General features: G+C 38.5%; 1 protein-coding gene across 2 annotated transcripts in view; it reads right to left on the bottom strand.

Moving 5' to 3' along the window:
• The window catches only part of MYOM1 (myomesin 1), a 171172-nt gene that overhangs the window by 125482 nt on the left and 32341 nt on the right, over positions 1–13349 (bottom strand). For both annotated transcript variants that reach the window (XM_069099711.1, XM_069099712.1), the window contains exon 6: positions 1693–1785. In XM_069099711.1, the coding sequence (XP_068955812.1) occupies positions 1693–1785 (93 nt within the window). The remainder of the gene's footprint in view (positions 1–1692; positions 1786–13349) is intronic.

The following is a 13349-nucleotide window of genomic DNA, read 5'->3' as shown; positions in this document are numbered from 1 at the left end:
AGAGAGAGAGAGAGAGAGAGAGAGAGAGAGAGAGAGAGAGACTCTGCGAACCAGCTTTTTACCTCCCAAGCAAGACATTACTGCTTTTTTTTAAACTATTGATGGAAGGGAGGCAATGAAGTAATTTTGGAACCAAAACAGTATAATGAAGTAAATGCCAATTTACACAATAACAATTGAGAAACTGCCTTTCTTGTTCACTCTTTTGGAAAAAAAAAAAAAGACAATGTGACATAAGAGAAAAAAGCAAGAGAAGTCTGCAGAGTCAGAAGACTTGGGTTCCGGTTGTGGTTATGGTAGAAATAAATCATGTGACCTTGAGTGATGCAGAAATTGGGTCTCTATTTCCTCTTCTCATGAGAGACTTAGGCTAGATGGGCTCAAAGGACACGACTTTCTACAGCTCTAACTCCCTAGAATTCTATAAAGTCTTCACAGAATATCAGATTGCTTGCTATCTTGGGAAGGGGGGAGGGAAGACAGGGAAAGAGAAAAATTTGAAATTCAAAATCTTACAAAAATGAATGTTGAAAACTATCTTTACATGCAATTGGAAAAAAATAAAAAAACTATTAGGGAAAAAATCTTCAGGGAACACATAAAGAATAACTATGAACACATATTATACACATTTTAGAATTCTCTCTTTTTTTTCCCTTCTCTTAAATAAAAAAAAAATTCTGAGTAGTCTGTAACATGAATTTGGTATTATATAGCACTAATACCATATAATGCCAGCCATGTATCAAAAATCTGAATCACTAATATTCATACTTTTAGATACCCATTAAGAACTGGTAGAATTACATTTCTGAATGATTTTGCTTTCTATGTGTAAGACATGAGAAAATAAGTCTACGAAGGCAGTGCAACTCTGCATAGGCACTTAGAGCTGACTGAAGCTCTGAACCACACAACTGGACCTAGGGGTGGGCAGGGTAAATGGCTGCCTAGGGTTCAATTAGGGCAACCCAATGCAAGACATTTCTTAATGGCACTTATTATAATTTTAAATGCCAGAATACTCTACCATCTGTGATCCATTGATGTCAAATCATTTATGTTCCGGTGAAAGCTCAAATCCTTCCTCCCCCACCCCCACCTAAGTGGGGAAGGAGGGAATGGGGGTGGGAGAAGCTGTCACAGTTCTGAAACCCTACCTAGGGCATTGTCCTAACTCTGCTCAGAATTAACAAGACTCATAAGAAACTAGATGGAAGGCACCTTCAGAATCATCTGCCCAGCCCAATCATTTTATAAGCAGATGAGTGGGTTCAGGTGAAGCAATTAGTTCAAGGCCACCCACCTCATATCCAACTTCAGCTCAAAAAGAGAGCTTTTTTTTCCATCATCAAGTCAAAATGGAACGACTTAATTTATTTATGTACTAGGACAAAAAGCCCTGGACAACTGGACTGAAGTATCAGCTCTACCACCAATGAGCTTTGCGATATTGGGGGAAGTCACTGATGCTCTCTGGGTCTCAACTTTTTCCTCTGAAAAGCAAGAGGATTGGGCTAGCTAACATCTAAAGTACCTTCCAGCTCAGACAGTCCAGGCACCAGCTCCTTCAGATGACCTTCCTTTATTTTAAACACCTCTCACTCAGGAACACACACACACACGCACACACACAGACATCATCACTAAGTAATTCTTCAAGGATACACAAGGAAGTTTTGATTCTCTTACGCATTAATCTCCAGATAATGCATTCCATATCGGCTCTCAATGATGTACTTTCCAGGGTTAGCGTGGACATTAATGGGCACATGATTTTTGTACCTACAGAACATCAAAAATGAAATTAAGTACATGCTCAAGTACAAATCACTGGATAATCAAAAGGACAAAGTTTATACAGGCCTTGCCCCCCCCCAAATCTCTTCTGACTCTATCCTCAGAGGGTGGCTCTCTGAGTATAATATCACCTATTTTTAAATTAGAAGTTAATTTTTGTTGTTGTTCAGTCACATCCCACTTTTTATGACCCCATTTGGGGTTTTCTTGACAAAGATATTGGGGTAGTTTGCATTTCCTTCTCCAGATCATTTTACAAATGAGGAAACTGAGGCAAACATGGTTAAGTGACTTGTCTAGGGTCATACAGCTAGTAAGTGTCAAAAGCCAGATTTGAACTCGGGAAGATGAAACTCCTAGATTGCAGGTCCAGTGTTTTATCCACTGAGCCTCCCAGCTGCCCCATGTCAATGGTCTATTTGAAAAAAATCTATGTCTGACTGATACACAGGGCTTTTGTCGTCCCATTAAAATTGTTTCATCTAAAAAAAACGGAACTGTATTGAGAATGTACACATGATGAAGTTGTGTCAGTTCCCAGTCAGTCAACAAATATGTATTAGGCACTTGCTTTGCTTAATACAATAGAGATTTTATTGTTGGTTGAGTTTAAGATAAAAATTTTCTTGCTGCTATCATGATTGTATATTATGACAAGTTATTGTTAAGAATTAATTGATGAATAAATATTAATACAATTAAATCATTTATCACATACCTACTGTGTATAAGTTTGTTGAGCAACTAGGTGGCACAGTGAGTAGAGTGCCAGGCCTGGAGTCAGAAAGACTTATCTTCCTGAGTTCAAATCTAACCTCTGGTACTTATTATAGCTATGTGACCTTGGGCAAGTCACTTAACCCTGTTTACCTCAATTTCCTCATCTGTAAAATGAGCTGGAGAAGGAAATGGCAAACCACTTCATGTCTTTGCCAAGAAAACCCCAAATAGGGTCACAGAGTTGGACACAACTGAAAACCAATCAAAAATGAGTTTGTTATAATCGTGAATGATAATTGTATTATTCAATGTTCATATTAATTATTATAATAACTACTTATTAATATATTGCCAACACAATGGCATGACTTTTGTTTTTGAAGACTTCATAATCTAAAACACATAAAAGACTTCTGAAAAGACACAAAAGGTTTCCTCTTTCTCCTAGGCAGCCATGGTCTGGCCTAGGAAGAGCAAGTTAATGGTATTAAAAGTCTGATCTTTGATACTTCTGGCTAAGGTCTAAAATTCAGGTTTGGGGAACCTTCAGCATCATGGCCACAAGGCACACATGGCCACAAGGCCTCAAGGCCACTGGCTCCCCAGCCCTGGATTCTAAATTATTCCTCTTAGGCACTGGAATTATAAGCGGTGGTAGCCTTCAAATAGGATTTTTCTTTTACATATTTTCTACATATAATATTTGACTTCCAAAGTGATTCATATGTTATTCATAAGTTTTGTCATAAGTTATTCATAATTATATCCTAACTCCATTGCTTCTCAATTTATTGTGTTTTAGCTCTTTGGGAGTTTTGCAAATGTGGTAACAAAAGAAGGGCTTAGTCAGGAGGAGAAACACCAGAGGGGTCATTTGGTGACATTGAAGAAACGATTTCTTCCCTTTTGACTTCACTTTCCTCAACTGAAAAATGAGGACATTGAACTAAATGATCCCTAAATTCCCTTTAGAGCTCTAAAAGCCATGATTTTATATATAGGAAAGTGAAGAAAGGAATCAGAAGCAAGAGTGTGCTGGTAAATATTTAACAACCAGCTCTGGGGGCAGAGGGAGGGAGATGTATATACAAGGCACATTTAACTTTATTAACATTTTTTCCATCATTTTCTTAAGTTTAAATCAACACAACAATAAATCAAGCATTAATTTGTAGTGTTTTCTAATTTCTGAGGTATAAATGTTCACACTGAAAAATTAACAATCTGGCACAAACCAGCTCTGGCAGACCCCTGAGTAGACTTGGGTTTTCATCTCAGTTCTCCCACTGATTTGCTATATGATCTTGGACAAATCACTCCATCTTTATAGCAGAGAGACACACAACTCTCTGCTATAAAATGGGAGAGTCGAACGAGTTTGTCTTAACACTTTCCTCTTATAGTCTATGATTTTATTTGTGTATATCACAAAAAGAAGTAGCAAGAGCCTTACTCCAGCCCCAACACTTCTCAGGATCGTTGTAAAATTAAATAATAAATTGTGAATCAGATACTTTCAGTTCCCTGGAATAAAGACTATAAAAATCCAAGTACTGCATTAGTATTTGTAATGTTATTATATGGTGATGTCTAATCTAGCATATGCAGAGAAACAGGGGGTTCTGGTTAACGGCGGATTAATGGGACATCAATTTTGTTTTGACCTTGTTACTGAAAATCTTTCCTAAATCCAATAGTTCAATTGCTGCCTCACTAGTTATAAATAGGTTATAGGCAGGATGATTATTTTTTGAAGTGTCAGGATCATCCTGCTGAATATGAGTTGTGATTGTGTTGTATTATACATGTTGATGGCATAAGAGTTGTGAATAGTAAGTGAACAATAGACCCTGAAAATTATGGGGGTTTTGTTTTGTTTTGTTTTACTTAATTCCTGATATTAGCCTGTTTTCCTACTTTTCTTATAGATAAAATTTAGTGTGGTGGTGGTGTGTGTATGTGTGTGTTTGTGTATGTACAGTTTACTGAGAATTCCATTTAGGTTCCAGTTTTTGGTTATTCACAATATAAGCTTCACTCTGATACATTGGCCATCTTATTTAAAGTCCTACATGATATGCCTCTTGATTTCATAATAAAAATTGCTAGGCAGCAAGGCTAGCTACAATTCAAAATCTTTGGAAATACATAGAATTCTGATAAGTCTGTTCTATAAGAGACAGGCTGCCTAATAAATGATTGAGCATGCAAAAGAGAAAGCAAAATTGTTTCTCTACTTTACTGGCCTGGGTGATAGAGGAATTCCCTGCTTTACATTATTTTTTTCCAAGTGCTGGAATGTCAGTTGTTCCCTTTTGGGATCAGGGGAGACCAGTGGGTGCTGCTGAAACAAAGAATCACGTGACAGTTACTTGGCTTCTGATCGAAATGGTGATCAGCTTCCTGGAAAGTTCTAGCTTAATCAGGGGTTCTTAGTTCCTCACATTCCCTCACCAAAGGCTTTTCTTTTCTGTTTGGTTTAATGATTTAATGCCATCTCCATAGCTGGGAGTTCCTGCCCTTTCAATTGTGAGCTCATGGAGAATCAAAGCTGATTTTTAAAAAACCACAGACACAAAAGAGGAGGCAAGTTTCTCATTGAGCCCTGAGTGTCTTTTCCTTAGGTATTCTGTCTACCAAGAAAAGAAATCTTTCTATTTTAAAGTGGCAGAAGTTAGGGAACCATTCAATTACACGCTGTAGGGAATCTGTCAGGGAACATTTTACGGAACTGCTAGACCCAGGCATTCAAGTTGGGGTTGGGGGGGGGGGGGGTCTAGGTGCCATCAGTGACTAGTCTGACAAGAATAGAAGGATTTTGGGGCGGCCAGGTAGCACAGCGAGTAAAAGCATCAGCTCCAGTGTTGAGAAGACCTGGAGATCGAATCCCGGGCTCAGACACTTAGCACCCACCCAGAAACACCTGGCCGTGTAACCTTGAGCAAGTTACTTAACCCCAATTGCTTAAAAAAAAAAAAAAAAGAATAGAAGGATTTTTACCTGATCTGTAATACTTATTGATAGAAAGAATACACCCACAGTTTGCTATTTCTGGAAAGTGAAATTCCAAGCCAACCTAGTCAACAGCTAATGTTGGAGAGTAAACTGCCATGCTGATGGTATATGCCAAAAGGTTTCTTAAATCCCCCTAAAGGTTCCTGATATACAAAGTCCTCCATCTTTATTTTATCAATTGCCTATAAAGTAATATTAATGAATGAGCATAAGAATTTCTAAGGGGAAAACCTCAAGAGGCAGTTTATGCTGACCACAACCCAAATCTTTGTGGCTTACAGAAATGTCTTTTTGGACTGAATTCATATTTCATAGAATCAGAGTTAGAAGAAGCCATCTAATCCAATTCCCTCATGTAACAAATGAGAAAACTGAGGGACAAAAGTAATTTGTACAGGGAGGAGCAAGGTGGGCTAACAACATTGACAATTAAATAAAAGCTTCCAGGAACTAAGAAACATGCTCAAGAGAATAAAATTCTACATTCTTTTTTTTTTTTTTTGTATCATCAGAGAATTCCAGGCAAACCATCTTTCAACTCAAATGAACAGATGTTGGAATCTCCCCTTCCCCCAATGTGACTGCTTCTTGTCATTAAACTCCTTTACTAATTCTGTTCTCATGTTTGAGTGGGTAGCTGTTACTGACAAGTCCTAATTCTCTGGGGGACACATGTCACACTAAAATATATTTTGGTATTAAATGAATAGCAATGATCTAAGAAGAATGTCAAAATATCTATTTGGAGGAAGTTATTATGAAATGTAAGTAATTACTTGTAATCCTATTATTAAAATAATTATTTCTCTGGTGTGACAGAATCATAACTGAATTGGACAATATAGTAAATGACTGTAATATAGTAAAGAAATATAATGATGATGATTTCCAACTCCATTTGGATAGAATTTTTCCCAATGAGATATTGTCTCTTCCAAAGATTGATGTTCCTGTAATAGTCACATAATCATAGATTGTGTCATTAGCAGGGTTTGATATCAACTTCCTTCCCATCTCTCTTTTCTGATGCCTTGGAGCTAACAGGAACCATCCCCATATTTGGAAAGAGAAAGAAAAGACTTAAGCATCCTTAAGCATGTATTTTAAACACTTTAATTAAGCCCATCCAGTACCACCAATAATCATCTTGGCGAGGAAATGTATCATTACTTATAGAGTGCTATCGAGATTTTCCATTTATAAAAATTATTCAGACCTGCAAACCTAGGAACCTGATCAGGTCTGGTAATATGCTTTTTAGGTATAATTAATAGCCCTTTTTCATTATTTACAAAAAACTTTTAGTATTATGACAGGTAGATAGTATAGTTGATAGAGCACACTGGCCTGGAATCAGGAAGACCTTTGCTGAAATCCAGCCTCAGGCACTTACTAGCTATGTGGCTCTGAGCAAGTCACTTTACCCTGTTTGCTTCAATTTCCTCATCTGTAAAAATGAACTAGAGAAGGAAATGGCAAAGCAGTATTTGCCAACCCCAAATGGGGTCATGAAGAGTTAGACACTACTGAAATGACCAAAAAACAAGAGTATTAAAATTGGAAGGGATCATCTCATCCTTTCCCACCCCCTTTTACAGATTCAGGAAACAGGTCCAGAGGGAAGAAAGTATCCTTACATTAAAATAAACTCCCTCTTCATTTATGCTGACATCAGTGTTGCATTTGCAACCACTCTGGGATTTTTGCACTCAGGAAGAGGCCCACATAGTTCTAAAAATTTGTGAAGTACACAAAACACACAGGCACTTAATAAAGAAAAATTTAATTATCCTGAAGGGGATACATTTTGCATTCCAATCAAGCATACCTGCAATCTGCTCTTGAGGAATAATGGTTATTAGTTTCACTTAGTAATTCCAGGGCAAGCCCTGAATTTGATTGAAATAGATATGATAGACAATGGATGATTGGCAGGAAAACAGCTGCTCTACAGACATGCCATCTGCTAGGACGCTTGAATTCTGATGATGCCTGGTAGTAACTGTGAAACACCCTATTCAGGAAGGCCAACAATGCAAGCCCCACATGCTTGTGAAGGATGGCAGAGAATTTGGTGGAGTTGGGTGATTAAGACCAGAAATAGTTGCAGCAAAATACTATGTATACAGGAGCATGGTGTCACAAAGAGTCACATGGTATCACACTGGAAATTCAAGTTCCAGCATATACATACATACATATACACATATATATACGTATATGTATATATACACACATACATATATATGCATACACACACATATATACTAGCTATTCATCCCTAGGAAAGTCACTTACTTTCTCTAAATCTCAGTGTCTTCACTTGTACAATGGAGATAATAGAATTTGCCCTTCTTGGCTCTTAGGAATGCTAAAAGGAAAGTTTTTAAGAACTAAAATGCTACAAAAATGACTTATTATTATCAATTATCTTTGCTGAAAACTGAATGACATGACCTTGGGCAAGTTGCTTGACCTCTGAAATCTTTAGTTTCTTCCTCTTTAAAATTAGATAACTGGCAAGATGGCGGAGTAGAAACAGGACCTCCATGCAACTCTGGCTCCCACCACCTCCAATTCATGTAAAAGATGACCCTGAACAAACTTTGGAGCTACAGAACCCACAAAATGACACAGAGAAGCTAACCTCCCGCTGAGGACAGCCCGGCAGGCTGGCAGGAATCAGCCAATACAGAGCTCTGGGAGCCAACCCCAGCCCCCCTGGAGCCAGAGGTTTTAGCCCCAGGGCAGGCCTGACCAACCACTGGCTGGAGGGACTCCAGATCACCAGCAGCTGTGGTGGTCCAGAATTATAAACACATAGATGCCAAGGACAAAGTGAGAGGTCAGTGCAGTGTGGATTTTGGGACCCAGTAGTTGGGAGTGCATCAGCTTTTGCCCCCGGGGTGAGAAGCCGCTGATACGCCTTGGTGTAGCCGCCACCACGTGGCAGCTTCAGCTCCTGGCCTGCAGACTATAGGGGGACAAAACACCAGTCTGAGGGGTAATCACTCTTGCTTTAACCTGATTGGATCTGGATTGCAGTCTAAGGTGGAGGTCCTAAGGTATGTGAACAGCTTGCTGGAGTGTGTGGAGGCTTCAGAGAGGACTTCAGAGAGGAGGGAGGGAAATATAGTCAGTCTTTTACAATATATCTACTATGTTATTGTTCTGCATTAGCCATACATGTACAACATATACTGAACTGCTTATCTTCCCAGTAAGGGTGGGTGACAAGGGAGGCAGGGAATGAATCTGGAATTCAAAATTTTAAAATCAAATGTTTAAGTATATATACTATTATTAATACTATTTTACAGGTAATTAGGAAATAAGATATACAGGCACTGGGACATAGAGATCCACCATGCCCTACTGGAAAAGTCGAAGGGGGTATGGGAGAAGATATAGGAGAGAGCAGATTGGAGGAGGGGATATCCTATAGGACTGCTATTTTGGGGTGGTGGGTAGGGGAAAATCGCAGAGAAAATTTGTAACTCAAAATCTGGCAGAAATGAATGATGTAAATCAGAAGTTAATAAAGCATTTGAAAAAAAAGATTTCTGAAAAACAAAAAAATAAATTAAAAAACCAAAAAAATAAAATTCGATGACTGGACCAGATGAGAGACTGCTAAGGTCTCTTCCAGATCAGACTAGAATTCTATGACTGACTGCAGAACTGGGACATCCATCTCATGTAGATTCATAGCTCTCTGTCTGGAAGGGGTTTCAGAGGCCATCTAGTCCAACTCCCTAATTTTATAGACAAGGGAGCGGAAGTCCAAGTAGAGATTAAGTGAGTTGTCCTAGGTAATGCCAATAGCAAGCATCAGAAGCAGGATTTGAATCCAGGTCCTCTGATGATAGGGTCAGCGCTGTTTTCAACATTAACATTTCCATCTCCAGTCTGTGGAAGATGGTGCCTCTATTTTCTTACCCCTTTCTGTTTTCCTTGTCAGTCAAAACAGAACAGAAGCAGGTGGTAAAAATGAAGAGGAGGAGCAGCCCCCCGCAAAAGGAAACTTTTTTTCCCTAAGTATAATAATGTATTTAAGTACTCTACCTATGATGCTTATTACTGAGATGTTACTTTCTTAAGAAAAGCAATGTATTTGGAATTAGAGGGCCTGAGTTTAAATAGTGACTCTTTTACCACCTAGATGGATTTGAGGTTTATGAGTCTGTTTCCTTATTGGTAAAACAAGGAGGTTGGGCTGTATGGTCTATACGGTCCCTTCTATCTCTAAATATTATTAGTCCCAAGATCCAGGAAAATACTTTGTAAAGTTAAATTGCAATGAACAATCTTGGTTTCTGAGAACAGGAGATGTGACCCATCTCTGCTCTGGACAGACAAGGCAAAGACTACTTGTACAGCACGTGGCATATGTCATCAGGCTTGGCTGCTTTGTCAGTCAAAAAAGAAACAAGCATTTTATTAAGTGGCCACTATATGCCAGGCAGTGTACTAAGTGTTTAATGAATATCATTTCATTTGGTTCTCACAACAACCCTGGGTGGGCGATGCTATTATGATCCCTATTTTACAGTGGAAGTAACTTAGGTGGACTGAGGTAAAGTGACTTGCTCAGGGTCATATGGCTAATAAATTTCCGAGGTCAAATTTTGACCTCACCTTGAAGCCAAGATTTCCTGACTCCATGCTCAGGGCTCTCTATTCACCGGACAACCTACCTGCCCGTTAGCTCTGCTTAAATTCTATAACCAAGGAATGATCATTGAACATATCAAGAAATAATTGTTTTGTTTTTTAAGGTAGTAATGGGGAAGCTAGGTGGTGCAGTGAATTGACCCTGGAGTCAGGAGGACCTCAAATCCAGCCTCAGACATCTAACACTTACTAGCTTTGTGACCTTAGGCAAGTCACTTAACTCCAATTGTCCTGCCTTTCCCCCTCCAAAACAAAAAACAAACCAAAAAAAGGTAGTAATATGTAAATAGAGTAAAAAAGAAAATCTGCTAAGTGTAAACTCTAAGTTTCCCTAGAGAATGATATTTTTCTGAAAGCTACATTTTCTATATATGTATATATAAATTAATATGTAGGATATGTACATATACATACATATATAAATTAAAATTATTTAGGGCATTTTTATAGTTTCTAAAAAGTCCACAGTCCAGGAAATTTAGGAATTCCATTCCAGGGAATCTAGGGAATTTAGAACTACACTTTATCATAGTTAAATACTATAGACAATTCTTAAGTTCCAGGGCATTATTCACATTTTGGTTTATCAGAGGAAAACCTTTCTTTCAGATTTATTGATGCTATCTACAATACTATTTAGTTACTAGTTTGTTGACAACTGACTCTCAATTTTAGTTTTCCATGAAGTTTTCATATCAGTAGGTAAGACCTATGAAAGCCACTTGCTTAGCTATCATCCTGACTCAAGGAAAAATTTCACAGAAGGTATCACAGTTTTGCTCAGCTTGGTGCTAAGCCCAGCATGGAGTGGGTTAGGGATAAGCTGAGAATGAGTCACGAAAGAGAAATTTGTTACCTCCAGAGAAAGATTTTCACTGTGTGGCTGCCAAAATAAATTTTCTGAAACATGTCCACCATGGCAGTCGCCTACTCAACAATCTTCAATGGTTCCCTATTATCTAAGGCATAAAATAACTCTTTAACCTGGCATTCAAGGCCCATTGAAATTTAGTTTAGACTTACTTTCTCAACCTTATGTCATGTGACTCTTTTTCTATGCTCTACCTTCCAGCAAAATTGAAAAATTCTTCCCTGTATTTTATCTTGTACCCTCCTACCTCAGCATATTCACAAAGGTCTGGAAAGATCCTCCTTCTTCATATCAACCTGGTGAAATCCTCCTCTTGCTCAAGGATCAGAATGGGAGCTGCCTTTTCTAAGAGGCTTTCCCTAGTACTCAAGCTAGAGGTGGCTCTCTCTTTTTTAGAGTAATTTTAGATTTTTTTAGAGTAATTTGGTCTTTATTTCCCTTTTTCTTTTATCACTCAGAGAGCAGGAACTGGAATCAAGATACCTGAGTTCAGACACTGGTTCTGACACTAATTAGCTGTGTGACCTTTTACTGTACTCTTCACCTCTCTGAGACTGTTTCCTCACCTTTTTTTTTTTTTTTTGCTTTTTGGAGAGGGGAGGGCAGGGTAATTGGGGTTAAGTGACTTGCCCAAGATCACACAGGTAGTAAGTGTTAAGTGTCTGAGGCCAGATTTGAACTCAGGTCTTCCTGACTCCAGGACCCATGCTCTATTCACTGCACCACCTAGCCACCCCTGTTTTCTCACCTTTAAATTGGAATAATTCTTGATCTGCCTACCTCACAGGGTTGTTGCCAGGAAATGTGTAATCCTACAAGAAGTATGTGGGCATTAATATCACTCTTACCCTATATCGGTACAGCTAGGTAGAGAGCTGGTATTGTGGATAGAACTGGAATAAGGAACATCTAAATTCAAATCCTGCCTTGGCCATTTACAAGTTGTATGGTCATGGACAAGTCACTTAACCTCCCTCAGCCTCAGTTTCCTCATCTGTAAAATGGGGTTAATAATAGTACCTACCTCCTGGAGTTGTGAGGATCAAATGAGTAACATACATAGAGTTTTTTGCACACTTTAAAGCCCAATATAAATGCTAGCTATTATCATTATATCTATTTGCAAACCTTTTGTACACGAATTTTGTGCCTCCTGTCCCTCAACTGCTCTTTATTGGAGTAAAACTATGGTTTTTTCGCCTTTTTTTTCCTCAGTGATCACATAGCACACCAAGCTTTAATCCTAATAGGCATTTAACACATGTCTAATTGAAGTGTTTGAAGGCCATGAGCCACACTGACATACCAAATCCCAAAGTGAAGTCTTAAGATGCCCACACCTCTCTGACTTGATTCATATGCCTAAGAGGAGGTTGACAACGTAGTTGAAATTCTATCTTGGGTAGGTGTGTTAGGCAGTCCTGCTCTTGACAATTTCTAGATTTCCACCTCTACTTGAACTTATTTTTATTTTTTACAGTCCACATGGAATCTAAATGCAATTTAAGGAGGTCAGTTGGGTGCAGCTAGGTGGTGCAGTGAATAGAACACTGGCCCTGAGTCAGGAGGACCTGAGTTCAAATATGGCCTCAGACACTTAACACTAGCCATGTGACCTTGGGCAAGTCACTTAACCCCAATTGCCCTCCAAAAAGCAAAAAAGAAAAAAAGGAGGTCAGTTTCTATCATTGTTTATTGTTTCCCCTGAAACAGTTATCACATTTGTCCTTACTCAAACTCAAATATAGCTGCTATGTTGCAAAAAAGATTTATATTCCATTTGAGGAATAACCATTAGAAATATATCAGCTTTGACAAAATGTGTGCTCAAATAACGAAGATCATTTGGGGCACAGCAAATCATTGTTCTAACAAGAGTGTGAAAACATGTAGAACAGTGGGCAGTAAGTCCATTCCTCCATAAGGAACCCCAAATACCCCATTTATTGAAATATTTTAGACTTTTTACAGTACTGTATATGCACAGTAGAGGGATGCTTTTTGGTAGCAATAGAGCACTTTTGAGACAAAAATGTGCCAAAAGTCATGTCTTCATGGCTTTTAATGGGAAAGACTGGACATAGTAAGAACTTAAATTCTCTCTGTCTATTTGTCTGTCTGTCTTTCTCCCTCCCTCTCTCTGTCTCTCTCTTTCATTTCAGTGACTACGACCTTCTTCACCAAAAAGTCTTTCTCTAATCCCCTCCACTGGAAAAACTCAACATCCAACAACCAGGAAATGACTATAATCTATAACAAGTAAACTGAT

Source organism: Petaurus breviceps, unplaced genomic scaffold, assembly GCF_028583685.1.
Source record: "Petaurus breviceps papuanus isolate PSGF00001 unplaced genomic scaffold, PetGlider_PUasm1.0 38, whole genome shotgun sequence".
NCBI lineage: Eukaryota > Metazoa > Chordata > Mammalia > Diprotodontia > Petauridae > Petaurus > Petaurus breviceps.
Note: the sequence above shows the minus strand (reverse complement) of the source record. Positions and strands in the feature narration are given on the sequence as shown.